General features: G+C 39.4%; 1 protein-coding gene across 2 annotated transcripts; it reads left to right on the top strand.

Moving 5' to 3' along the window:
- Positions 1–93: 93 nt before the first annotated feature.
- Positions 94–26,981, top strand: arhgef6 (Rac/Cdc42 guanine nucleotide exchange factor (GEF) 6). 2 transcript variants are annotated; one of them, XM_005913211.3, is made up of 22 exons: positions 94–716; positions 1,779–1,862; positions 3,553–3,637; positions 6,913–7,028; positions 7,814–8,018; positions 8,831–8,883; positions 9,265–9,359; positions 9,520–9,615; positions 11,242–11,364; positions 13,572–13,710; positions 13,989–14,048; positions 16,068–16,214; positions 17,102–17,188; positions 17,638–17,719; positions 19,077–19,192; positions 19,369–19,548; positions 21,443–21,463; positions 23,133–23,226; positions 23,515–23,601; positions 23,729–23,828; positions 24,090–24,144; positions 24,622–26,981. In XM_005913211.3, the coding sequence occupies exons 1-22, from the start codon at positions 552–554 to the stop codon at positions 24,742–24,744; spliced, it is 2,313 nt and encodes a 770-aa protein (XP_005913273.1). In that variant the 5' UTR covers positions 94–551; the 3' UTR covers positions 24,745–26,981. The 2 variants fall into 2 exon arrangements, with proteins under 2 accessions (XP_005913273.1, XP_014189673.1); XM_014334187.2 differs by lacking the exon at positions 21,443–21,463.
- The last annotated feature ends 922 nt before the right edge of the window (positions 26,982–27,903 follow it).

Below are 27,903 nucleotides of genomic sequence, written 5' to 3'. Positions count from 1 at the left end.
CCGTTTGCTGTTTTGTTGTCCTGAAATTTAAGATTTTGGCCATGACTAAACTTTTTTTTTTTTTTTTTTAGCCAAGACACTCATTGCAAATATCACATTTTCCCCCATATAAGGCTTCCTGTGGCAGATGACCCATTTTCCATATTTGAAAAAAATTTGACCCAATTATGTTGAAGTTATTACTCTTTATTATATTAGACTTAAATAGTTGCCTCTTCTGAGTTATCAGTATGCAATTTGCATATATCGGTTTTCTGAGCCTTGCAGCATTTCAGTATGTAATATGATTGCCCTCTACTAGCATGTGCTACTTTGCAGAGGGGGAAGACGGGAAAAAAACTATTGTTGAGGTGCCTATTTGCCAGTAGGGGTGATCATCAGTTTTGCGTGTAGAAACACAGCGTCGTCGTTCCCCCTCCGCCTCTTTTTTTTTTTAAACTTCTAGCAGAAGTGCGGATGTGAGTTGCATATTGATACGGAACAGGACGCCAGCTTTTTTCTTTTTTAAATTAAAGTAATGCAGGCTTAGGCAATGGTCATTTCGTGGAGCTATGAATCCAGAGGAGCAGACTGTAACGTGGTTGATATCATTAGGAGTGCTTAGCTCGCCTAAAAAGAACATAGCGGATCCGGAGGAGTTTTTGAAAACCTCGCTCAAGGATGGAGTCGTCCTGTGCAAGCTCTCGGAGCGCCTCGTACCTGGCTTCACTCCCAAGGTGAGTTATTGATTTAAGCTAACTCGAGTCAACAAATGCCAAAAGATCCGTCGACGGTGAAAAGAAGGGAGGGGTTTGATTAAAGTGATACCGACGAGAACTTCTCCCTCCAGCAGGCCTTTGCGATTTTGTAGCTCACTGAACTCGAACCATGAAGTTTGAACAGCCGTCTGTGACCGTTTTGTGCGATAGGTGTCGCCTCAAAAACGACAACAACAGTTAGAGAGTTTCAGACTTGTGAATACACGATATGGTTTCCTGTGAAGCGACAGAAATGTTCCGCATTCTTGAGAGGTGCGAGTCAGTGTGGACACCCACCAAAACAGGGCAAATTGAGTAGCAAGTGTGCGCTAAACATTGCACATAGGCCGTACTGTCCAGAACAAACGGAGAGTTTCGCCACACTGTTTGTGTCCTTTTTTAAAGGTGATAGATTTTATCACAACTTGTGTTCACTGTTATAGATGGCAAAGTTGATAGTGATAAATAACAGTTGCAAAGACAGTTCGTCACTTCCTCCTGAGCGGCTGCTCTTCCCGGTGCGACCTCCCCTTTGAAGAAAAAAAAAGAAAAGAAAAAAAAGCGCAAAGCGGCGACAACGCGAGCCCGAAACAAAATCGGAAGTAGTAACTTCTCCTTTGTATGGCAGACCGATCACCCTAGTTTTACATACATTCTCTGTGGCAGTACTACATTGGTCTCACGGGAACTGTTAGAAGTTTGCTTAAAAAAATACAAACGTCAGCTTTTTTTTCGTCGGTGGGGATTTTATTTTGAAACTGTAAAAATGAGCGGAAGTTGCTTGAGTAAGGCTATTTTGACGGCGGTTTTGTGGTGGTAATGGTTATATATGCATGAAGGAGACGCAGGAAGAATCTACAGTTATTTTCTTAACTTTAGGTTGCCACAGTCGGATTGCGGCATCTCTCTTACTTACTGCGGGGCTCAGTGTGTACCGAAGTGATTTGTAGCTTTGGCCTTGAGCGTTTGATAAGTGTGTCAGATGCCTCTTTGACATACTAAGCCGAGGTATGTGTTTATATATTTATTTCGTGTACTCAGTATTGCCAGGACCCGAGAACTGAAGCAGACTGCATTTCCAACATCAAGGAGTTTTTAAAAGGATGCTCGTCCTTGAAAGTGGAGGTAAGTTATCTCAATGTGTGGTCTGTCAAGTTTTATATTCAGAGGCATGTTTTGTTGAAATACACTGAGCTCACTCTGCCGTTATCTCCTGTCTACTGCAAGATGTGAACACACTCTTGCTTGTGTTGTGATCTGCTTACCCTGCTGGCATATGCTTTCCCCTCACGTCCATGTGGAGTGAGACATATAAACAGACATGCTGTCACTCACTCCCACTAATCAGTCAGGAAGTGAAGTGCTGGCCCGCATGACTTCACTGTCTGTTTTCAAACTGGTACAACTTAGTTTTGAACAGCATTTACTTCCTTGTTAATAAATTTTCTCCTGCATGCACTCGTGACTTAATGGTTAGTTTTGCTGCAGGTCAAAAATCCCCAAAGCAGTGCTGTTTCGCTCAGTGCATTCCCTAATATTGAAAAGTGGTGTATCTTTTCCAGATGTTGGGCGGTTACTCTGTCTCTGTACCAGCCTGTTTGTTACCACCACACTGGACGTTAATGTCTCTTCCAGCTTTAAAAATAATATTTTTTGGTCTTGAATTACAACGCTTGGTTTCTTTAAAATGGCCAATTGAGTCAGCAAGGCTGGCTGACTGCAAAGTCAAGTGGTTCAGTAGGTCTGCCCAGCTGGCTTGTTATGTCTGGGAGGTCCCCTTTGCTTTTATCCACCAACTGTGCCCTAGCCCATAATTAGACCTTTTGCAGTCAGCCAGTAGCTCATGGGCAGAAGTTTTTGGAGAGGCGCTATTAAATGTAGCAGCCAGGGGATGTCTGTGTGGCATTATGGCAAACCTCGCCCATCCTTTGGTCAGTGATGTGATCATGTTAAGAGGACTTTTCATCCCTTTTTGCTATAGCTGATAATGCCTGTTTGTCCTGTGACTGGAGAAAGCAGTAATTCTGCTTTCACTTCTGCTCCGAGATGCAGAAAGAGGAAGCATCAATTACTGTTGGGGCTCTCCAATATTTGTTCTGTGTTATTAACTCTACGTGAAGATTTATTTGCTCTGATTTTTACGCTCATAAATACATTTTCACTGAAACTACCGACCCCTGCCAAAACTTTTGTGAATGCTGGCAACAGTTATCGTGATGACCAACGGTTTGTTTTGCTTTTGGTGATGTAAAGCCAGTATTTGTAAAGGTAATGTTATGTTTTTTCCTTATGTTTTTTTCAACTTGTAGCGCAAGTCTTGTTAGTTACATCGACCCTAAGGCTCGTCCCACATTAAGCGATGTAATGATCACACTTAAAGATGTTGTACACGACTCATGATGCAGGTTATACTACTCAAACACTATATTTAAGATGTTTTATTTAAAATGTGAAACCTTATCCACTGGAGGAAAGAAGATAGCTGGCTGAGACTGACCGAGCAGCAGTGTGCGAGTGAGCATCTGTGTGTGCCTGCAACGCTGCCTGTTTTATTACAAACCGCTAAGACACAGAATATGGGTCATACTCAACATGTCAGTTTTTCTCTGTCTTGTTAGAGGCTTATTCAAATCCCTGTGTGCATTTCATTATGTGTGTCTCTTTCCATTGTTTGTGCAATAACCTGGAGTGAGTGTCTCTGTCTCTCTAGCTGTGGATGTATGCACTAAAAAAGCATTCCTACTCAGATCTATTTAATCAGAGGGGGAAGGGGAAGAAAAGATCTAATTTTGACCTTTTGAAATTTTCCATCCAGGTGTTTGAACCAGAGTGGTTATACACTGGTGACAATTTTGGCAAGGTCCTAAATACTTTGCTGGCAGTCAACTTTGCAACACAAGGTAAGAATTTACCTTCTTTCTGATCTTGAATGTTGGAGATTGTTAATGTTTCATCCTCACTGACAGCATAAAAGGGCCATTAGTCTACATAAATTCTTCTAATGTTATGAAAAGAAAGAATTGGATGCTTTTTCGGTACACTCTATTGTCACTTGATTTAAATAATTCCTATAATAATGGAGCTGAGATAATGAAGCGAAAGCACGTGTAGCTTTATGTGAAAAGTAGTCCGGTAAGATGTCATGTCTTGTATATGTGTCCTGATGAGACTGGTGTTCTTCTGCCTTAATTTACCAGTTGTATCCACGGAGCCCTTCGATATTATGATTGGTTGTAGTATAGGTGGGCAGCTGGCGTGACAGTTTGTGTTTGTGTCACGCTGTGTGCCATATTTACTCATGTGAATCCTTGGCCTAATACACCCCCCCAAAAAACACCCTGCTCTCTTTTTTTCTGTTTTCTTATGTAACTGAGTACTGTAGTGTTGCTTTCAGACACACATGCATCCCTTCCTCAAGTGCATTTCTTCAGTAAGGACACAGCACAAAGTAGTGCGCATTGCAGCATTCCTACAGCAATTTGGGGCTAATTACTTTACTCAAGAGTCCCTGTTTGGGGCGACTGACGAGTTAATAACAATCTCGCTTCAGTATCCGGCTAACAGCTGTCGGCGAACCTTAGAATTATTCAGTCAGCAACTTTTAGAACAAGTCTGCCACCTCTGTATGCTTTGTTACACATGTCATTGAGAACATGCATGTGTTAATGTCCAGTCTTTTTTTGTTTTGTTTTGTTTTTATAGTAATGCGTCTGAACTGATACACTTAAATACAGTTAACACAACTGCACCATCATCAAGTTTTGGGCCATTTCCTTCAACTTCATTTGGCTTATTTGATTTTGTTCTCTGTGAATTGATGTGAATTTGCTGTCTGTAATTTGTTATATCAAGTTATTCAGCATAGTGGTTTGAGGACATACATACGTACATACATACATACATACATACATAGTGATGAAAAAATTGTTCACTCGAGAAAGCCACTTTCTTTTCTCCATTGTGTTACAAAGATGTTTTTCTACTTAAGTCGTTCCCTTTACTTCTCAGCGCCAACAGCTTGAGGACATGTTGTGTCCTATTCAGCTTTTTCCAGTCCCCAAAGACCCTCAACCTTATTCTCAGCTACAGTTTGATGATTGTTCAGGACAGAGGCATTCAGCCTGCACTAGCTCGATTATTTTGTCAGTTAGTTCATGAACAAAGTCAGTACATTGTGCTGCTAATTTGCTGCCCTGTGATGTAAATGCATTTTTTTTACCGTTAAGTTTCGGACTCATTGTGGCTTCACCGTGGTCCGTCGAGAACGCTGTTCCACGCAGTCATGAATGTTGCAAAAACAAGGTGGTTTAAGGATATGAAGGTTTTCTGAAATCATTTATTTTCTGATACTTTCAGACGAGGTAATTTTACATCAGTTGTTGCAAAGTATCTTTTGGCAAAAAAATACAAATTTTGAGGCGATCCTTGATTTCATAGTTGACATTAGGTTCAAAAAGTGGTCATGTGGGGATTATAACCACCTAAGGCAGATGTTACTTGGACATCATCGTTGTTCCCAGTGATGAAGCGATGCCGGTGTCTCAGAATTACAGAATATTTTAGGAATAGAGCAGAGGCTCCTGGCCCAACTTCACCTACTTCCGCAGTGCAGAAAAGATCATACATGCTGAACAGGTTGAAGCTTGAGCGGTACTTGTTGTGTCAAGAACAACTTTTTTTGTGTGGCTGACTCTTTTAGGCTTTTGGCCTTGATCACATTATTGTTCACCTGGAAAAATCAGATGCTTTGTTCATTTCTCGTGACCATCCCCAACCCCTACCTTCCTTTGGTAGAATATTAACACTTTCAAGGAGTTTCTTTTTGGACGACCAGAGTCTTGAATGCACTTAAACAAAAGCAGGATGCATGCCACTCTGTAAAATGTGGAACAGAAGCGTCTCTCAGTGCTCAGATGTAATTGATATGCAAATGTTTTACAGGCTAGCAATGCTCAGCAGCTGTTCTTCCATCTTTGTATTTGAGCTTGACTTGAAGTTGATTATTTAGTTGATATTGAATACAAGTGGTCCTCTGTATTATTGCTTTATGTCCTCTTCTGAGGTCAGCTCCTGTCGTTTGTGTTCCTGTGCCCAGAGTTTGTGTTTGTTTAGATTAACTGCTTTGAATATTGGATGCATACTGAAGTAACAGTGGCAGCCACAGAGCTTAGCTGACAGACGGGCTTGTTAGGCTTCTCTGTGTGTGACGAGTGGCATGCAGACTCCATGAGCCCCACCTGCCACTGCCTTCAGTGCCATTTTCCTCATATTTCTTAGGCTTTAGTGTGTGGCACCCGGACATATTTGCATATGGAAAATAATAGTGAATCGGTAGCCTTTTCCCTTCAAAAGATGTTATGCAGTTTACGTAAAAAGCGTCACATTTTCTTCCTGCTAGTGAAAGTGCACTTAAGCGCTTGCCAGTTTTATAGCCTCAAAGCTGAACTCTTTATTTGATCTGAATTTGAGGTTACAAAGGCTAAATAGTCCCCTCACTTTATTTTCCATTCTTCTCTGATTTTTTTCCTAAAAGATTAGATGGTGGATTTGGCTAGCATCCAGTTGGCATTTGATAGGCAGTCTTCAGTAAGTGTTTCTGCTTGTTAGCTTAGAAGAGGTTTGCAGTACCACCATGTGTCACTTTTCAAGTCAATACTGACAACAAAATTGATACCTCGGTCAGCCCATTTCTAGAGCTGCAGTCATGCTGTGGGACAACTGGCAGCTACTGACCCTAAATCACAGTTCCTCTGCTGCAGTGGCTCAGCGATGACAGCCTAGAGGGGTTCGGTGTCAGCAACATAAACTTGAGCTTGATTTTCTCTTCAAACAGACATATTTGCTGGACTGAATGCCCACTTGGATATACGTACATTTGTTTTTGTTTTTTTTAAGTTGCTTTGTGATTTTTCAGCTGCTTGATCTTTTTTTGGAACAGTGTGTCAGTTTTGGCTAAATCACATTATTCTGTGAGAAACTCTAAATTTGTGGACCGTGTGCGTTCAATGTCCTGGGGCTGCACAAAGCGATGGGCCATGCTCTTGAATTATCATCAGGCTGACAGCCCATGGAAGTATGTGTACCTGCATGAACTGTGTGCACGAGAGAGTCATAATTTTAAACATAAAGGTAACTGACGTATGAGGCTTTGTATTTCCTGTGTGTGTGCTTGTAGATTGTGCTGCTGAAAGATGTCCTCAGTCCGGTACCCCCTCTCCTAGTCAGGCGTCTTCACACACGCTGTCTTCTGCCAAATCCAAAGGCTCTCTACGGAGACAATCCAAATCAGTGGTACAGTCTCACTTTTTTTTAATCTGTTATTTATACAAATATATTGTTTGCAGCTCATAGTGGATGTTTAGCACAGATGACTGCACCCATCATACTGAAGAAATAATTGCATAAAGAGAGAAAATAAAGATGGTGTGGAAATTTCATTATACATTTACTTTACATGTAGCTAATTGTCCGTTTGTTTTGCATTATTTAGTTAGGTGGTTACTTTAAAAAGTATTAGTAGTATTCTCATTGTCCATTTCTCTGCCCACATTTGTGGTTGGATTGTACTATTACCTCCTGGCGAAATAACCTCCTGCCAGACACAGTCACAGTCAGCAAGCGTGTTATGTATCAAGCGCATCTTGACCAGTCAGTCGCAGAGGAGGGGTGTGGGGACAGGCACACTCATAAAGGTATTTGAAGGCTTGTAACTGGTTTAAACTAACTGCAAGCAACATCGCTACATCGGCGTATGAGTTTAGTCAGAGTGTATATTTTTATTAATGCCTACCATGAAGTGTAGATGAATCATTGTATTGGCAGATGTACTTGATTCATTCTGTGGCTGTGTGGCTGTGTCCTTGGCTGCTAATGGTACAATTTTAACAATAATCACAAAACGCAGAAATATAAAATTAGAGCCGTAGATTTCTTGATTAAATTTTTTAAGACAAATTTTGAAATGACAACTGAATTGTTTGAAAACAAACCAGCCATTTGTCAGGTACCTGAAACGTATAATCGAAACCTGCTGATGCATTTGGATGTCTTCGGGCTGTGACGACCTTTCTCAACAGGAAATGTCTGAGAACGGTGGAGGTGGGCAGCTGATGGTAAAGGCTCGCTTCAACTTCAAGCAGAACAATGAGGATGAGCTGTCATTCAATAAAGGTGAAGTGATCCTTGTGACACGCCAGGAGGAGGGAGGATGGTGGGAGGGCACGCTCAACGGCAAAACGGGCTGGTTTCCAAGTAACTACGTCCGTGAGATCAAACCCTGTGGTGAGTTTCGCTGCTCTGTCTGGACCGTGAAATTACTGTTTCCAGAGATGTAGCCGTATAATGGTGTTATGAGTTTATTTTGGGACAAAATGCAAAAATTAAATTTTTCTTGGTTTCTGTAATTTGCATTTAGTGCTGTGTTACACTTCCTTGCTGTAGACAGCTGTCACCTTCTTTTTCGTTGCCAGTCATCCCATTCTGCTAAACTTCTTTTTTTTTTCTTTCAAAGTTAGCCTTAACATTTACTTAGACTCAAAGATAAATTGATTCATATGTTAACTATCAGAACATTTTACACAAATATCTTGTGCTAAAATAATAACGAGAAATGAAATGTTATATCCAAAAGATCAACCGTTTCACCATATTCTTCTGCAAACGCACTTTTCTGGCCATTCAGCACTATAGTGCAGGAAGAGAAGTTGAGATTATGACCATATTTGGCATATCTGAAAGTGTCCTGATGGTATTGTATTGGCATTGTTATTTTTCTTTTTTCAGAAACACTGTGATAGAATAGTGCAGTTACACAAAAGCTGACAATATATAACCACAAAGTATTTGATATGATTTGCATCTTAGAATAAATATGGATATGTGAGGGGGAAAAATCTGTCTTGGAAGTTAGACAAAGAGGTTGTAGTTTATGTATTTAAGTATTTAATGGCAACTTCTTTTTTTTAATAGGACGTATATAATTATTTCCCCCTTCTTCCCCTCAAAATATATAAATGCATTTAATATCTTTTTTGATGGTTATAATCAAGTAATTCTATGAAGCTTAAAAATCCTTATTGCTTTTCTCTCTATAGAAAAACCATTGTCACCTAAAGGAACTCAGCTGACTAAGAACTACTACAGTGTGGTAAGTAGGAGCTATGCAGGACAATGAGTTCGCTTTCTTTGTAAGACTTTGGTTAAAAGGTATTTTATGCAGAGCTTATCTTAATATTTGGGAATAGTAAATGTTGTACCTTAGATGTTTAATGGAGTTAAAGTCAGAATGTACATTTTCTTGGTGCTGACGGATGTTAATCATTGATCGAAAGTGATTTACTTCACCAGAATAAATTAAGATCTGGAAGGTTATGGGATTCAGCTTCAACTTTGTGCGTTTTTTTGAATACTGCCAGTCAGACTTTCTTTAGGTTTTAGTTTGTTTAGTTTTTTAATATCTGTGTCGTTGATTTCGTGTGTGTGTGTGTGTGAGATGTTAAATATTCTGCTCACTGTGCTGCTTCTCCAGGTGGTACAGGACATCTTAGAACACGAGCGAGAGTTTCTCAAAGAATTACAAACAGTGTTGAACTGTTACCTACGACCCCTGCAATCCAGTGACAAGTAAGGGCAATAAAACAGCACATGTGACAGGATCATGATAGGATAAAAAGCTGCATGCATTTATTACAACTGTGCTTAATGTCAGAAATGTTTACATGTGTGCCAGTATTTTTGAATTTGTCGAAATTGCAGTGAATTCTAAAATAACTTCTGTGTTTAGGCTCAGCAGTGCAGACAGTGCCACCTTGTGTGGAAATCTGGAGGATATCAATAGCTTCCAGCAGGGACTTTGTTTGGCTTTGGAGGAATGTACTAAGTAAGTAATTCTGGATGTAGACATGTGAAAAAGTCGTTCATTGGTTACATTTAACTACTTTTACACCACTCTTAGTAAAGAGCAACATTTGGACCACAATGGACCCTACTCCTGTGATTGTTCTGTAAAACATAGCGAAACACATCTGTAAAACATTACTAGTTAAAAGTTTCATCTCATTCCTTACGCTGCACAAATTCTATACTTGTTCTCCAAAACGAACCATACTTGATAATATTTTTGCAATCACTTCCTTCCTCCCAGACATCTCTTCCTATTTCTTTCTTTCTGGTACAAATATCATCTTGAAACTGAGCTGATAAAGTGTTTGAAATGGGTCACAGCTACTTATTGCACACACATATTTGAAAAATTCCTTTTGATTTGTTTATGCACTGGTGGTGAAGAAGTTTTAGAGCCGCATAGATTGTGCAGTCCAAACACTTCTGAAATATTTCTAATGAAAGAAGTTGGGCTTAATGCTTTAATCTTATATTTACAGACTTAAACCACCTCTAATTTGTTTATAATTTACTGCAAAAACAGAAGATAGAGGTGGTGATACACTGAAATGTGGAAAGTAGTCTTTAGGAATAGTTCTCCAGGCTTCTTGGAGGAGATTCGAGGCTCTTCTTTGGATGTTGCTCTATAAAGAGGACAGAAAAGATGACAGCTGGCGATGCATTTGGGGTAATGCTCAAGGAATGAAGCTAAACCATGGCCGAGCGTCCGCCATGATTTACATATGGCTCTGGACACTCACTGTTGTGTCTTTCCTTTGTAAATAAGGACAATTTCAACCAAAAATTTCAAATTTGGATTCCTTCAGACCTGTTGTCACTGATTTTCAGTTCAGTTCTTGTGGAATTTGGTATACCTCAGACCTTTCTGCTCGTTTCCCTTTCTTAAAAATTGCTACTTGATAGCCACTCTTCTCAACTGAAGGTCCAGGTGTATCTCCCAGATGTTGTCAGGTCTTTGTCGGATTTTTTCCCGTTTCTTAAGGACATGGTTTTCAGATTCAGTTCATGTTCTGTAGATGTTTGTGTGTGGGTTTTTTTTTTTGTTTTTTTTTTAAACACTTCTTTTGTCATTCAAGAGTACAGTTTCCTCTAATTTCATAAGGACACACTGTACACTATGCTGAGATATACCAAGTTTTCAGCTAATACTGTAGCTCTTTGGGAATTGCCCTGTTGTTGTAAAAATGCTATTTTATGTGTATCAACTCCATCATCTTTGGTATTTTTCATAGATTCAGCAAGAAACTAGAACAAGTGAAGTGTGCTTGTGACAGGCTGCTAGTCGATAAAATAGCATTTTAACTTGTTATTTACCAAGCTGTCTGTGTCGTAGAGACGATGCTGGTTCAATCTTTGAGTTAGTTGCCTCTGAGTGGAAAAACAGCCAGTGTCCAAAGAAACACCTTGACATAATTTCTGAAAGCCTGGAGAGCTATCGCTAAAATTAAACAAAATTAGGGAAAAAAACAGATGCTCACTTCTTTTATTTTATTTATTGTGCCATCTTTTGTTTCTGTGTCTCTCTTTTCTTTAACAACGATCCTGCTTTTTCCCCCGCTCTTTTCACCTCTCTGACTTTGGCTCTGTTTCTCTGACTTTGCAGGGTCCCAGAGGGACAGCAGCGAGTGGCGGCCTGCTATCTAAACCTAATGTGTCAGATCAAGGCTTTGTACCTGGCTTACTGTTCCAGCCACCCTTCAGCTGTCTGCATCCTCACCGACCACAGGTCAGCCCCCCTGCACACAAAACACCAGAGTCAGCCATGTAGAGACATGCCAGAGAGAAGTCTCGCCTTTTAATTTCAAAGCGAAAAGAAACCAGTGGTGAAGATTTGTAACCAATCCTCTCCAATGATTGAATTTTGATTATTTTAGCTAAACATTGTATTGCATTTTTAATAAATGTTAGTGGCATTCCTTAGACAATAATATATCCCATGAAACCCCATTTAAAAAGCCAAAAGTTGACCTAAAGGTGAATGAAATACTTTCCTGGGGAAAACTAAACAAATTTCTGCAGGTGACAGTTGTTTTTATTTCTTTTGCCTTTTTTCTTTAAGTACTGCATAGTTTGACATCTCCAAGGCCCAGCAAATTATGTAGTTTTTGCAGTCAAAGAAGGGAATATCCTAGGTTTAATATAATCTGTCATTGTTTGGATATGAATGCTGTGCTGTCTTAAACTGACCTTTGAAGTGCACTCTAAAGTTGAAGTTTGATACAGTAAAGCTCCTTCACCTCTTTTTTCCATATGGGTTAATATGATATGGGAGAAAATAATATGTGGTTGGTTTATGTTTAATTTCTGAGGCACTGCGCACCATTTTAATGATCTCATGCCGTTTTACTTTGAACCACAAGGTGTCAGTAAAGGTAAAGAAGTGTTTGTGTCAAACGTGTGTGTTGTCTCCTGATGTTTCTGGGAGTTCAGTTGCTACTAAAATTCATTGTTCTTATTGAGTAAGGGCTTCTCTTATGTGTATAGTAATAATAATGAAAGTTCCATGATGCAGTTTAAACAGTACCGCCTTGGGTAATGTTAAGGCGTCTAGTCTATTTCTGCACTGCGAGCTGAAGATTAAGTTGAATTACACACAGGAAGTCAACTGTTGACAGGATACTGTGTATAGCGTTGTGGTTATGGGGACAGGCGCACAGAGCGCTTTTCACAGTAAGCACATTTGCATTTCAGTTGCAGGAGCCTTTTTTTGTCACATTCTCATTTACCCTTTTGTACCAGTTAGTGCTGCTGCAGATTTATGTTTTGGATCGCGGAAACTCATGAATGACGATCTCTTCAAACCACGTTCGAAGCGATCATGTTGCAGCTAACGACGTAGATTTGCACCAAACCAATGTTGACCTGATTTGCACTGTCTGTGAAATATTTGACCATCAAAGATGGTGCATGTGAAAATCTCACATGCACCACAAATGTGATACACTTGGGTTACTGTTTTTCTGCAGTGCGATCGGCTCGCTTTGCTGTAACAAATAAAGGGCAGTGTGCGGTAATATGTTGTTACTTTTGATTTCATCAATATACCATCACAAAACATGAACATAATACAAATATTACATTTAAAAAAAAAAATCTAAATATATGATGACTACTACAGCTCAAAAAATTGTAGCATATAGAAACCTGTTACCAGGCAAAAATATAGCTTAACTTTTATTGATATTTATTTCTTTATTTCTTTATTTAAGGAAACAGGAAGAGGTGCTGTTGTCCGAGGTTGTCGTTTGCATTTCCAATCGAGTTGCTGATCTCGTTAACAACTGAATAGCGTGACAATTAATATATTCAAAGCTTATCACATGGTGTTGTTTTATGAGGACACTCCTATTGTTTCTCAGCAGTGTTTCCACTGTTTAGTGTAGATTTCTGAACTCTGTCGAGTCATTTGTCACTTTAATGAAACATGGATGTATTTGTGTTAAAATGACTAATTCTTTGAGCTTTTCTGCACACTTTGTTTCATTTTACTGGTGGGACAGTTCTGTGAAAGTGAGAGCTTTTGATAATGTGGTTAATGTGTGTTGTATATGGTAACGTTGTGTTATTAAAAATACAAAATTTCACTCCTACGTTTTGCAGTTCAGCACAGCAAGAAAAAGCTTATCTTACAATTTATTATATAGTAAAAATGAAGGTTTATATAATAATTTATAAATACCTGGCTTACAGCTTGCATGCAATCTAGACTCAAAAAACTCAAAAGCTGTTTTTTCTTGTGACCCGTAATCTTTGTTTTTTTGTTTTGGTCCCCCCCCACCCTTCATTCCCTGGATAACACTTATGTGTTTGTGTGATAGATATATTAATAAATTGTGTGTGTGTGTGTGTGTGTGTGTGTGTGTGTGTGTGTGTGTGTGTGTGTGTGTGTGTGTGTGTGTGTGTGTGTGTGTGTGTGTGTGTGTGTTTTCTTAGTGAGGAACTTGAGAAGTTCATGGAGAGTCATGGAGCAAGTACTGGAGGAGTCATGACCCTGACCACCAGCCTCAGTAAGCCCTTCATGAGGCTTGAAAAATACCCTACCCTGCTACAGGAGCTAGAGAGACATGTGGAGGTAAAGGAGAGAGCATAGACATATAAAAAGCATACTGAAATTATATACAAGTATAAATACAATATTTTTTACTGTTTTATTCACTTGCTTTACTTACAGAAGCTAAACTACTATTAAAGTTACACTATGTATTTTCATAAATTAAACAACTTGCATTAAATGATTTTCTTCAGTCTTTGAATTCCCTTTGTGTTGCACAGTATACCTGTATGTGCTCTTGTATTCCTTTAGGATAAAGACTGTTATGTTTAAACCTGTAATGTTCATTTGCACCGCAGGAAGCCCACCCTGACTACACTGACATTGTAAAGGCAACAGCGGCGTTTAGGAGCCTTTTGGTAAGTCAGAAGGATCGAAGTGAACTTGCAGAGGAAGCCTGGATAATGTCATGACAGACTGTGAAGCTCCTGGATTTCCTCCTTACAGGACCGTGCTACCATACCACCCTTACTATCCAAAAAAATACATTTTGCATAAAATTAATAATATGGATTATATTTATTAAAATGTCATTTTTTTTCCCAGAATAATAATCTTGAATAGTAATTAATTGTCATCAATACATCAATACTTAACATTTAACAGCACATTGGACATACATTGCACATCAACTATTTAAGTCAATCATAGTATGTTTTAGTGAAATTAATATACTGTAGGATTTATGAGTACATTTTCAACCTTTTTAGTCATTATAAAGCACTCATTAATCCTTTAGTGTGGCGGTCCCCAACCTTTTTTGCGCCACGGACCGGTTTATGTCTGACAATATTTTCACGGACCGGCCTTTAAGGTGTCGCGGATAAATACAACAAAATAAAACCAGTACCGGTAGCAAAAAATTATTTTACTCATAACACACGGGAAAAGACCCAGGAAAACCAAGTTAACGATAAAAACGATAAAAAACCCTGAAAACCATCAATTTAACACCCGAGCCTCAACCTGGTACCAAACGACTCACGGACCGTTACCAGTCTGTGGCCCAGGGGTTGGGACCACTGCTTAAGTGTGCTAGTGTTAATAGTGCCCAGCAGTAGTAATTATAGTGAGGTCTTGCCTGCACGTTATTCGCCAATTTAGGTTTCGCTAAGGCAGTTAATGACAAATGCATAAATCTGCAGTTTTTTTCAAGGTGTAATCCATTTACTAAGAATAGCTGAATAATTGGTGAAGTCATTTCAGTAGCTGTGTGCTTCAGTGTCGGATCTTGGTGTAAAGAGTAGGCAGTTTTATAAAATAATGAAAACTGTATTCTGAGTTTAAAAAAGCTCGATACAGTTATTTGGAAACTAACACTTGTGGTTTCTTTTGAACAAAAACGGATCAGCTGCAGATAATAGGGAGTGACTGCTTATGTTACAGTGCAATCTTCTGTAATGAGGCTTATACAAAGTAAAGCTTATTATCCTTACATATTGTTATTAAACAGGACTTGGATGGTAACTGAGGGAAAATGGTTACTAGTTGTGGAAAATGGTGATGCATAAAAGCCATTGTGCTGCTAATACGCACGCTAATAAGGAACTAGTTAATGGTGGAAATGACGCTCTTGGTAAATAATGTTATCACGCTTTCAATTTCGTGTTTACATGTTTTCATTTCATTCGACAGTGTAGTTTAGCACAATTCCTCATAATCAAACAGAGCTCTGATAGGGGAAAAAAACCAGAAACAATGCAGTGATCCTTTTTTTCTGCTTTAAGTTGAGTGATCGTATTGTTCCTAAGGTGGGTGGGAACTGAAATGCCATCTTAAAAGAGCTGGATTAGAAACGAGCAACCGCACTATACCTGAGCGAACGCCACCCTGAGACACAAATTCCCCGGTATTGCTTTGACTTCCTCATAAGAGCAGATAAAGTGACTCACTCGTTTCTTCTACACAGGAAACTGGGGAAACAAAAAAGGCATCATTTATCACTCTCCGTTGTAATTTGCAAGTCTGACGTTTCTTTGTGTGTTTTGAGTGTGGTTAGGATCTCTGGTACTTTAGAAATGCTATGCTAATTTACAGTGCTCTTTAAAAAAACAAACAAAAAAAACCCTAATTTTTGATTGACGTGCAGTGGAAAGTGATAATGTTGCAGTGTCACTTTTTTCTGCTTGAACAGGGAGAACCCCTGCACAGCACCTGAAAAATGTACTACTTTATGTTGCATGCTAGTTTTTATGCCTTTTACGTACATGGCAATGGTTACATTTTCAAAGCCATATCCACAGGAGGGAGAGATTATCCTGTTGCTTGTTACTCAGTAGTAATAAAAGGCAAGAAAAAAGGGTCCAGAAAAATATCAGATTTATTTTCACCAGCATGTTGCACAGTTTTGTAAGCTTGTGTGTGCTTGTGTGCTTAAGACACAGTGCCAGGATCTGCGGAAGCGCAAGAACCTGGAGCTGCAGATCTTGTCAGAACCTGTGCGGGGCTGGGAGGGAGAAAGCATGAAGAGTCTTGGTCAAGTGGCCTACACGTCCCTGGTCCATGTGAGAAATGGCTGCAGTGAGGTGAGAGATATGAGGTTTTCCTAAATGAGAAAAAGCTCATTCAGCCAAACTATAGTGGAACTGCCGCAATAATACTAAATACAAAATATCCTTTTGTTAGTTTAGAATATGTGTACAATCAGAGGTTTGGTAGTATTTTCCCATTTCTGAAAGCCAGTCCTTGTAGCATTTAAGAAAAATCATATCAGTTAATTAATTAAGCTGCCTGGCTCCTTTACAGCTCTCTCATAACAACAAATAGTTGTTGTTAATTAAAAGATAATTTATCTGTAGTACATTTTTCTCTTTTCCTGTTGAGATCCAGCAGTGTAGCAATCTTTAAAACAAACTAAGTTTCTAGTTTTCAGGAACTGTAGGTGCGGAAATCTGTTCCCCTTTGTTGCTAAATTATTACCCCCCTCAAGTATGAGAACTGAAACCTAAGTAGGCCATAGGCAGACCCAAAAGCCGTCTCCTCTTTCATGTGTGGTTTCTGTGTAGGGGTCGATTCGTAGTCCGTGGTTGGAAGAAAGCCCAAGATACACATTTGGATTCACCCCCCCTTTTTTTTTAATCACTGCCAACCGCTTTCCAACCAGCATAACAATTACCATATTTGTTTCATAGCTCATTTGAATTTCCATTCATATAACAAGCAAGTGTTTTCCCAAACTGGCCTGCTGCAACCAGAGCTAAAATATGCTCACTTTTTTTTTTGTCACATTAGGAGGGAAACCTGAAACGGCTTGCTTCTTGCAAAGAAGTGCAATGAATCACTTTGGTTTACCTTGAATAACTCAAGAAAAAGAACACCAAAAAAAACATAACCGATCAATGTTGTTGTTGAAAATGCATTTTCCAACCTTCACAATAGGTTTGCAAAAATAATTACTGTGTCTCTCTTTTAGGAAAAAGAGGAGCGTTACCTTATGCTTTTCCCGAATGTGTTAGTAATGCTGTCTGCCAGTCCCCGGATGAGCGGCTTTATTTATCAGGTATGTCGTTTACCTCCCATCTAGAGAAACGCTTTGAAAACGCGCACAAACTTGTGGCTGGTTTAGTGTTTAGTCAAACTTAATGTATTCAGTCAGCTGCAAACAGCAGCCTATGCAATAAATAAATAGAGTATTAAATATAAATCCTAAATATGCACGGTTTTCCGTTTTCATTCTATTCCATCAGTTGTGGAAACACTGTCTAAAGCATGAAGTAGATACTATCTTAGAATAAATTGAAGAAAGATTTGAAGTTGCTCAGTTTCAAAATTTTCTTTACATATACATGTTACATATGTGTTTCATTAAACGTCAGTTGTCCCTAATGTTATCCAGTCCTGATTTTCCTTGATTAACCTTTTTTTTTCTGGTCACGACATACACAGTACTGCATCTTTTAGTTTGTTTACACTTGAGTGTTCCTCTCTCTTTGGTTTTCCTCCATTCAGGGAAGACTGCCTCTAACAGGTACCACAGTAACGAGGCACGCGGACGAAGGAGACATTTCCCACTTTGCCTTTGACATCACAGGTTTGCATCTAAAATCCAACCAGCCATCCCTCCATTTCCTTCCACTTATCCTGTTCTGAAATCTGAAATCTTAGGACAAAAATAAAGGGGGGAAAAAAAAGATTTGAGAGGACAGTGATATTGTTCTTACATAATAATAAACTATTTGACCAACCAATTCATTGAATTGTTTAACATTTAACATTTGAAGTGTTTCAGGACAACACTTTCCCCCTGTAAAGTATTCATGCTTTCATTAGTTCATTGTGTTTGTACAAAGCAGGGTTTTTGTCCGTGTGACAAAAAATTAGCCCAATGGTGAAGTCAGTCTGGCTTCCTTTAAAAAAGCCATACATCCAAAGCTGGAATGCATCCATCCATCCATTATTCCACTCTTCTTTTTCTTTTTTTAAAGAAAGCTGTTTTCTGTATAACGATGTGAAATGTTATAAATGTGATTGTTTGTAAATGTGAAACCTCATATTTTCAGTGGCTTGACTTCCAGTATTAGAACCATAAGGCTTTTCAAAACATGCTTTGATTATTGCTCAAATATAAAGTATGGGTGGTACTGCTCTGGCTGTGACATACGTTGGTCTTATGAATCGTATAGTTGTGGTCAGACGTTTACATACACTCATCATGGACGTGAATGTCATGGTCGTTTGGGGCATTAGATGATTTCTGTGAACTGTTCTTTATCCTGGGTGGAATGATTATTTAGCATAAACCTTTAATTACTTTAAAAGAAAGAATAATTGTACAATTTTTAATTTATTTTAGATTTTCTCCAATCCGAACAGGGGCAAAAATATACATACACCCCTACTAATATTTGGTTAAATGTCCTTTACCAAGTTTCTCAGTGCACCTTGATGCTACCACCACCATGCTTGACAGTTGGTAACTACAGTTGGTACATACCTCTTATCATTGTGGCCGAATAATGCAATAGTTTTCCCATCATACCATAAAACTTTGGTCCAGAAGACATTTGGCTTGTTCATGTGGGTAGCAGTGGAAATTGTAGTCGCTGCCCAGAAAAAACGTCGGTTTTTCCAGGCAGCGGTTTCTTTTCTAGGTTGGCACCCTTTCAGTCCATGGCGATATAAGAGTTCCCTGTTCATGGCAGGCCTGAGCATTGGTGGGTCCTGGGCTGTTCCTGAAGACCCCACCTGAGACTGACAGTCTGAGTCTTTCTCCCGACCTTGGCGACTTTGTAAATCAGCAGTTCTCCTTAGAGCTTCACTGAGTCACTTAACCTTTCTCATTGTTCTGAGGACATTCATGCCCATCATGAGTCTATGTAAACGCTGTATGTAACACCTGTGAAGGAAAGCAGCTCTTCATTTATTGCGTGTTGTCTTATTTGCTGCAGGAAGCATGATTGATCGCATTACAGTGTTCTGCAGCAGTGCCCAGGAGTTACAGGAATGGCTAGAGCACCTTCAACCTTTTACCAAAGGTGGAAGCCCTGCCAGCACCATTTCAAAGGTTAGGACAGAGACAGACACACGTATACATAAATTCAAAACAGTACCAAAAGTGAATCCTACACAGTTCCCAGGTGTGAAAACCAAAAAGTGACAAACGGCAGACTCATGTTTCACCACACATGCACAGTAATTCTCAAGTATTTGCTTTGCTTCCTTTTGTCTGGTTCAATGCAGAACGCAGATGGTAAACCAGTGAGCATGATCAGCGCCACCACTCACCCACATCACCAGGGCAGCTTCAGCAGCGTCAGTCGTGGCCCCCTGGAACCACCAAAGATTAGCAAGCCCTGGTCTCTCAGCTGTCTGCGGCCCGCACCTCCCCTCAAACCTTCAGCTGCTCTGGGCTACAAAGAGGTAGAAAGTTGCACAAACAAGCCCACACCAGTCTCTTAGTATCAGTCATTCGATACATTGCCAGAAAACTGTACCAATAGCAGAAGTCCCCTTCCTCTGCTTGCCCACCGCTGTATCCGTGTTTGTTGGTAACTTGTCAAGTCTTACAGTGATGTGTTTTAGCTTAAGCCTCCCATTACATCACGCACTAAATGCTAATGAAATTCGAGCCATAAAAACTAGACGCGTAATAAATATTAAAAAACAAATAAAGCACACGAACTTTAAATAAACTAAATATAAACATTTGGCTTATACACACGAGAGCTCAGTAGTCTCCATTTTTGTCTGGTATGTTACATTTTTCAGATGCACAAACTAAATTTGAAGCACAAAGTTGAGGTGTGCGTGTATGAGTTATGGTCCATGTTTGTAAGTTAACTTTCATTTTATGAAAAATTCCTACAATTAATAGGACGGAGAAAATTGTTTGAGATTACAAACATGTGTGAAATCCTCGCTTTACTGTGCACTTCACCGGATGCTGTTTTTGGAGGCACTGGGTTCACTTCAGCTAGTTTTAAAAGACAGAGTATTATCTTGACTTAGAGTTATAGATTCATTCATTTATTTATTATTTTACTAGTAAAGCATCATATGGGTTAAATCAAAGCGTCCTGTCCTCCACTCTAGTGTCAGCACTAATTATGGCTCAAATGTCACCGGACACAGGAAGTACTGAGGTGTTGCAATACTAAAGTGTTCCAAAGAGCTGCTTCTTTGTTCTCATTCAACTAGTTAACATATACACATCTGTTATTTGGGAATTTAGCTCTGTTGTTTTTTTTATTATTAATTTAAAATTGATGGACCAGAAGAGATGTGGGACTCTCTTCTGAATTGAGACTCCTACTAAGATTATTGCAATTGGATAAAGTGGTTGATCGGTCTTATCTGAATACTACATTTTTTGAGACATAGTGAACTTATATTTTGGTAATATGTTGTTCTAAATAATCATTTAGTGGTTATAGACTGACACCATTAATCGAAGGAACTGTGGTATTGCTATGCAGTAACTCACATTAATGCTGTTCATCAGCGCAACAAAATATGGTTTGGAGCGTACAGCTTAAAGGTATGTGGTCACAGGCTCTGAAAATGTGGTAATGGCTGTGACATTAACAGTGCAGGGTGTGAGTTAGCTAAAGTGGCCTTTCAAAGCGTCATTTTAGCTTTAGTTGCAAGAAGGGGAACAAAATTGAAACTACTGAAATTGTTCCTGAAATATGGTCAGTCAAGGTGTTGTTCTGAGGAAATATTTTCCAGTAATGGCAGCAAGGTCACCAAGGGTGCCTGGCATTTAAGAATGATGACTGCATCAGTGGTTATGAGCTACTTGTCTATGAGCGATGTGATGTTTACGGTGTGGTCTTATGTGGGTGGTGTACGCTTTTCACAAAAGTATCAAGTCAGCAGTTTTAAAAGTTTCAGTTAGACTTGACTCTGGTAATGTGTTGAATAGATATCAGTGTATCACATGTGATATCTGCAAACTAACATGTGTCTTGTTTAATAGCTTGTATTTTAAATATGTGTTTATGCCTTCTTGACAACAAACTTGAAGACGGGAGCAAGCAGCATGCTTGCAGCCATCTGGGTCTATTTATCTTATAGAGATTGCATGCACATGTCCTGAATGCATTGCTGGCTTTCTGTCAGTTTTCTCTTTTCTTTATACGTCTCTCTTTATACGAAACCAAAATCACCCTATTCTGCACAGACGAAGAATAGGTGAATGGCAGACGGGTTTTTAAAAATGTTCATCGTTAACTCTCACTAGCGCATCCTCCTCTCATTGTATTTTTCATGCACATTTTCCCCTTTCTCTCTTTCTCCATTCTGCCTTCTGTAGAGGATGTCTTATATCATGAAGGTAAGGTTAGACCTCACTGTGTTTCTATTCTCTGTGTGTGGGAGGATGTGGGCTCAGAAAGGTGGGATGGGGTTGTGTGTGTGTGTGTGTGTGTGTGTGTGTGTGTGTGTGTGTGTGTGTGTGTGTGTGTGTGTGTGTGTGTGTGTGTTTGTGTGTGTGTGTGTGTGTGTTAGTTATCTCCAGTGTTGAGCTAGCATGTCATTGCTCTCTCTGCATCACCCCTCTCTTGCTGTCATCTGTTAGTTTCCTGTTTCTGTGGTGCCGCAAACCTGCTATTTGTCTTCTAGTCGTCATGTACGGCATCAGCTATCTTTTGAAATCCTTCTCTGAAGGAGCAATAGAAGAAAATTGTACTAGGGAAGCTATTTTTGGACTTGTAGGCACAGAGCATATTGAGTTCTACAGTCATTCAGCCATGAATATGTTTCCACATTTAAATTATCAGCAGACTAAGTATGCTTTTATGGCTTAGATGACATCCCACTTCATTGAAGTTCAATTTCATTTAATGGAAAACCTGGTGGAAGGAAACTATGTTCTTCATGCATAATGATATAGTGTTTTTTTTGTTTTTGATCCAGACAGGTGCACAAGTTTAAACACCAACTTCTAAATGAGCGGAAAAGCTCAGCTTAGTCAGTCAGATCAAGCAGTCGTTTAACACGTTAGCCAAAATAGCTTCTTATACATATACTTCATAACCTTTTACGTGTGAGGTCATTCCGCGCTTGAGTAATTGCCGAGTTGCTAATGGAACAGCACCTGAATCTACCTTTCCTTCAACTTTGGGAAATGACTTCCCCGCACACAAAACCAATATAGGGAAACAACCTTGACACCGTGCACCTGCATTATTGTAAGTCCTGTGGCCTCTTCAGTGGTTTCAAAAGACAGGTGGTGACAATCAGGAGTCACTCCGTCCTCCTGATTCTTACGAGAAAATCGTTTCAGCGAAGTTTAGGGATGTCCCATGAATCAACTGTTTCCAGTTGCGTGTTCGACCAACTTTTCAGTTCCAGCCAAGGACACGGGGCAAATGACATCATAAGATGTTCTTAAGTCATTTTGCAGCACCTGTATGTAATGGGACAAGTACATCACCCTCACCGTGACTTAGGAATCGTTTTTAACACGTTAATTAGTCATCAAAGCGCAACTTTTCATGTGTTTAGTGAAACCATCATTTTGACCCCAAAGTCAGCAGCTCATAAAACCACATGGTTTAAATCATTTAGATAAGATCCTTTCTCATGGTTTTCTAATTGATGCAGACCACAGATAAAGCTTTTATATTGAAAGTATTTTTCTTCTGCCTTTGCTGCAGTGGGATGTGGGTAAAGATGTAGATTAAAAAAAGAGGTGATGAAATAAGTCATAGTATTTATTATTTTTTTTGTAAAACTCTGGTAGGCAAGGTACATATTAACACAGATCACTGGCTAATTTGGTCTTGGTCATCATCACATGCTTGCTGCTGTGTTTGTTGATGGACTTCTGTGTGTGGTGTATGTGTGTTTACTGATGTTTATTCACATGGGATGCACATCCCTTTAAGCTTGCATTCTGGTTGGTTTGGACCACTGGCTTTCAGAAGTGTGTTGCTCTGTGTGTGTAGGAGGAGGGATTTTGTGTACAGAGATGTACTTAGTTTATTGTCGACCACCTCCAGGATACCAGCAAGAGCCCACGGCCTATGAGGTTCTTGCCAGGAAATAGGAGGAAAGAGCGCAAGACCTCTGATGATGACATTCACATGAGAAAAAGTAAGTGTCTTGCTTTATATTAGGGAATGGGAGGTGTAAAGCATTGCTCAAAACAAGCTTTTAAACAGGAAGTTATGTTCTTTTAATGATGTTGCTCAGAAATAATGTAACATATATGGTTTAGAAATCACTAGAGCAGACTTGGGGCTTCTGCAGCGCTGCTTTATCTTAAAATGAACAATGAAGAAGAGCACACACAGAACAAACCTCGTACCTTACACCTCTAATGTCATTTGCATTCATTTCAGCAGAGTGCTGTGTAATAATGGCAATCTCTGGCTTTTACAGGTACAGTTGCTCTAGAGGAGGATGCTCAGATTCTGAGGGTAATTGAGGCATATTGCACGGGAGCCAGCCTGCATCAGAGCACCACGGGTGTGTATTTGCAGAATGATGTGGATGAATTGCGTCTGTAGTGCCTTTTTAGAGTTATGCTCTAATGATTTTAGCTTTATCATTATTTTGTGTGTGTGTGTGTGTGTGTGTGTTTGTGTTTATACAGCGGTACGGAAAGAGTGTGTTCCTCAGGTGCTCCTGCCAGAGGAAGAGAAGATCATTGTGGAGGAAATGAAGAGCAACGGGCAGACGGTTATTGAGGAAAAGTAAGAATAGTATTGCTTAGTACTCTTTTTATGTGTATTCAGATGTACTTTTTTTTGCAGATAGATTCAGAGTTTTGATGTTAATCCCATTTAACCTGTTGAGATGCTGTCTATCAACCATATATGTGTGGGTATAGATGTACATAGATATGTGTTTGAAGTGCAAAATAATTAGCTTTCTTTGAGTTGGAGAGGGTGTTTAAAGCGTGCATATCATATCTTGAAGTATGACACAAACACTATGCTACCCTTTTTTTTCAGGAGTCTGGTTGATGCCGTGTACGCTTTAAAGGATGAGGTTCATGAGCTTAAAAAGGTGAGTGAGATTGGAGATCACTAATGCAAGAATGTAGGTTGTCTAGGGGAAGCAGTCACTCTGTTTCCTTTCCTGATTGCTTTTCTCTTTTGTGTATCAGATTGAGTTTGTTTGGTCATTTGGACATATATAATCAGTCACTTTCAGCGTTTAATTCTGGTAATGAAATCATTTCGTTTTTTCCAACTGAAGTTCTGCTCCATGTGTGGGGAGGTGGGGCTTTTACGCATACATGGTGAAACCGAGAGCAGACGAGATGAAAGAAATGAGTGCAAACACTCAAGCACGAAGGAGACTCTCATGTTCAAAAATTGACTGCTCGCTATTTAGACGTATATCCTCAATAAAATATTGAAAGGTTTGGTGTTTGGCAGCGAGTAAGAAGTGAACTGAATTGAAATGTCCTCAAATTGTGAAACGCATGCTTGAAAGGCTCTGATATATCTTAACTTTGTTATTTTACACAATGTGTGGCAGGAGAATAAGTGGATGAAGCAGTTTCTGGAGGAGGAGCAGAAGTCTCGCAAGGAGCTTGAGAGACTTGTCCGTAAACTGGCTAAGCAGAAGAACGATTGTGGCTGGGATGACGGCGCCCACTGAGCACAACCATCCAATCATCAGCATTCGTTTGTGGCTGTGCGTGTATGTGTCAACATTTCTGCAACAACGCTTGCAGGGGGGCAGAAAGCGTCAGACGTGTGTGTGTGTGTGTGTGCACGTGCGTGCAGGAGTGTGTATTTGTGTATCTATGTTGTGTTATCACATTTCAATCACACAGAGCAGGACTTGGACTTGCTCTCAGGGGTTCTGGAGCTCGATTTCTTTCTTCCTGACCTAGACGAGACTGTACACGTGCTTCTTTCTGAAGCAGCTCAGCTGAACCAAGACGAAACAAGCAATCCCCCCCCCCCTTGGTGACTGGCACTGTGAACACTCCCCAGCAAATGGAAGAATTTCGGACAAGGACAGAGAGAGTTTGCCACCATTTCTTTTGCTTCATTTGGAAATAGAAAAGGAGTATGAAGCCATTAATTTTAATGGGTGTTCTCTTGCATGCACCTCTGTTATCACGGGGACTGATTTTATTCTTTTCACTTTGTCATTGTTGTATTTTATTTGGCATAAGGGTCCCTATGGGGAAAATAGAATTATTTTTTTTGGGGGGGAGAGAGAATCTCTCTTTTGTATGTGTGATTTGTTTTTTGTGTGTGTATTATTCTAGACATTCGCATTACACATTTCCAGGCTGCTTTTTAGGCAAACAATCAGGTTAGCTCATCGTTGTAATCTTAGTTTTAAAACGGAGCCCGTCATCGTTTATTTAAAAACTGCATGAATGTACATGTATCAGTGTGAATTCTGCATCACTAATGTGATAATCGAGAAATTCAGATATATAGTCCAAAGCTATCAGGGATGCAGCTGCATATTAAAATAGAAAAGATCTTACTATGTATCTTTTATTATACAAGAGTACACAAATAATAACAAAGATGTTACCCTTACTCTTCGTACTGAAATATATCCAAGAATCCTTTTAACATATAAATTGCATAGCTATTTATTGTTCACCCAAGCATTTCATTGTGGTGTTGGCTTTTTAGATATTGTTCTGCTGCCTTTATGTCTGTCTTTGAATAAACTACACTGATATGTACAGGCAGGAAAAAAAAATCCCCCGGTTTTAAGCTGAGGGAAAATAAAATTTTTTTGTATCACATAGGAGGAAAGATTACTTTCGTAAAAGAGCACGCCTTGAGAATTTAGATGTTTTTGTTTTGCAGCTTCTATGGTATCCTTGTGGGTTCCTGTTGAGCTGATGGAGAGAGGAAATGGAGACGATTTGTCGGTGTAGAGTAAAGCTCAGCTATTTGTTTTTTTTTTTTTGTTTTTTTTTAAGTGCCTCCTGAAGGGGTGAATAAACTAAATATTGCATATTGAAATATCATGGGTGGTGTGCTGTAATAAATGGCTCAAGCTCTTAGTGTGTCTAAAAAGAAAACAGCCTCTCGAGGACTCTCAACGGTACATTTCCTTATGTGGTTTTAGCGTGTGCACCGTCAACACTGTTTCCTTATCTTACTGCACTGCAGAGAGGCAGTAGATGCTTCTGAAATGCAATAAGTGACTGCTTTACTAACTGACCCTCTGGGTTGGTCCCAGCATGGTGGGCCCAAGTTGGAGAAATTGCAATAAAAAAATACAATTTATTGACCAAAAAAAGTTCAAGTTAAATATTCATTATATTTCATTTGCCTTTATTTAATTAAGTCTCTTGATGGTGATCAAATTTAAACTTATTAAAAATGAAAGTGTATCCTATCGTATTACTGTATGTGAAGTGCTGTTCGCATAGATCTCGTGTGCCTCTTTACGGAGACTGAAGCACTGTGTATGATACAGGGCAGCACTGGTACATCAGTAACAGGGTCACTGTCTAGCTTGAGCATGGCTGCGGGGTCATGCCTGCTCAGGTGCTGAAGCTGACCTGTATTATTTGAATTGGGACACTGATAGCATCTAGATTTTATCCGGCATTACTGCTGCTTCCTGTACAGATGTGTGAGTCCGTCTCGTCACGTTCGCTGCTGAGAGTAACATTACCGCTCTTTCTGTAAAAACTGCTCTCATAAGCACCGCATACTGTAGTTTCAAATTCCCAATAGTCTCAGTGAGTACTTACTGGTGGAAAGGGGTTGAAATCCAATTTTTAACCCGTTTATCTGAAATCTTTTCTCCAGACCACTGTGTTTTTGTTTTTGAAAGACTGTTCTATGCAATTATTGTTGTTGCAAGTATTGTAATGCTTTTTTTTTTTTCTAGATACCCTGTACTTTATGTTTGGTATGATCATTCTTTTATTAAAACTTTAATATAATACGTGGAGCTCAGCATTTGGTATTGATTTATCCAAGTGAGTAACGGAAAACTCCTTAAGATTTCTACTAACGGCACGAACAGCGTTCCTTCATTCACACTGGAAATCCACAGAGAGAGGCTTTTCCATGCTGTGTTCATCATGTGTGTGGTTCAGGAGTGTGCATGTTGCTCAGATGCGGTAGTGAGAAACAGGATGGAATGAGTGACTAGAATAGATGACATTCTCTAAGAATGTACCTCCTCTGCAACTTTGTACACCTCCATAGAGATTCACACTTTCCATGCTCTTGTACTCCACTGTGACAGTGACAATGTGGTAGGTTTTGTTATGTCTAAGGTGTTGAGGGTGTTTGGTAGAATTTTATATTACTCATCATTTACAGTATTAAAAAAAGAACTTACACTAGACAGGTTACAGTTGAAAAAACCAAACAAACAAACAAAAAGAAAAACCGTAGTCACCAGACAGGTTAGAGTAAAATCACCCGGAACTGGAGAGCAATAGTCTTCAGGCTTGAACTCTAAAATCTAAATGGTCTTTGGATGGTCTGAACTGTATTTTATATTTAATGGTTTTCCTTAAGAATTACTGTATTTCAAACTGAAGTGGGGAACTTTGGATTTTTGAATTGTACACCGCATGTTTTGAGAGTCTGAAGGTTCATGCCCCATTTATCAAAATAACTACTGGCTGCATGGGGAGTAATTTAAATGATAAATGTGCAGCAGACTGGAAATTCTGCTTAAACCACCGGTCCTTTGCTTCCTCTCTTACCACTGAAATTGGTGGGTAGCCTGTACCTTAAGTGGTCCCATTTGGCGATGTGAGAAACTGCAGCTTCTCTTTGTGGTTTGTTTGTGTCCTAGAAATTGAAAACC

The sequence above is a fragment of the Haplochromis burtoni genome, unplaced genomic scaffold, assembly GCF_018398535.1.
Source record: "Haplochromis burtoni strain Fernald_Lab_line unplaced genomic scaffold, NCSU_Asbu1 Contig_4, whole genome shotgun sequence".
Classification (NCBI taxonomy): domain Eukaryota; kingdom Metazoa; phylum Chordata; class Actinopteri; order Cichliformes; family Cichlidae; genus Haplochromis; species Haplochromis burtoni.
The sequence above is the reverse complement of the archived record's forward strand: the minus strand, read 5'-3'. Positions and strand labels throughout refer to the sequence as shown.

Bases quoted from the DNA above. Each gene is read 5' to 3' on its own strand.
- arhgef6 (XM_005913211.3), top strand. From the start codon at position 552: ATGAATCCAGAGGAGCAGACTGTAACGTGGTTGATATCATTAGGAGTG. The intron at 17,189-17,637 runs GTATGTCGTTTA...TCCTCCATTCAG, and splicing joins TGAGCGGCTTTATTTATCAG to GGAAGACTGCCTCTAACAGG. The intron at 23,829-24,089 runs GTAAGAATAGTA...CTTTTTTTTCAG, and splicing joins CAGACGGTTATTGAGGAAAA to GAGTCTGGTTGATGCCGTGT.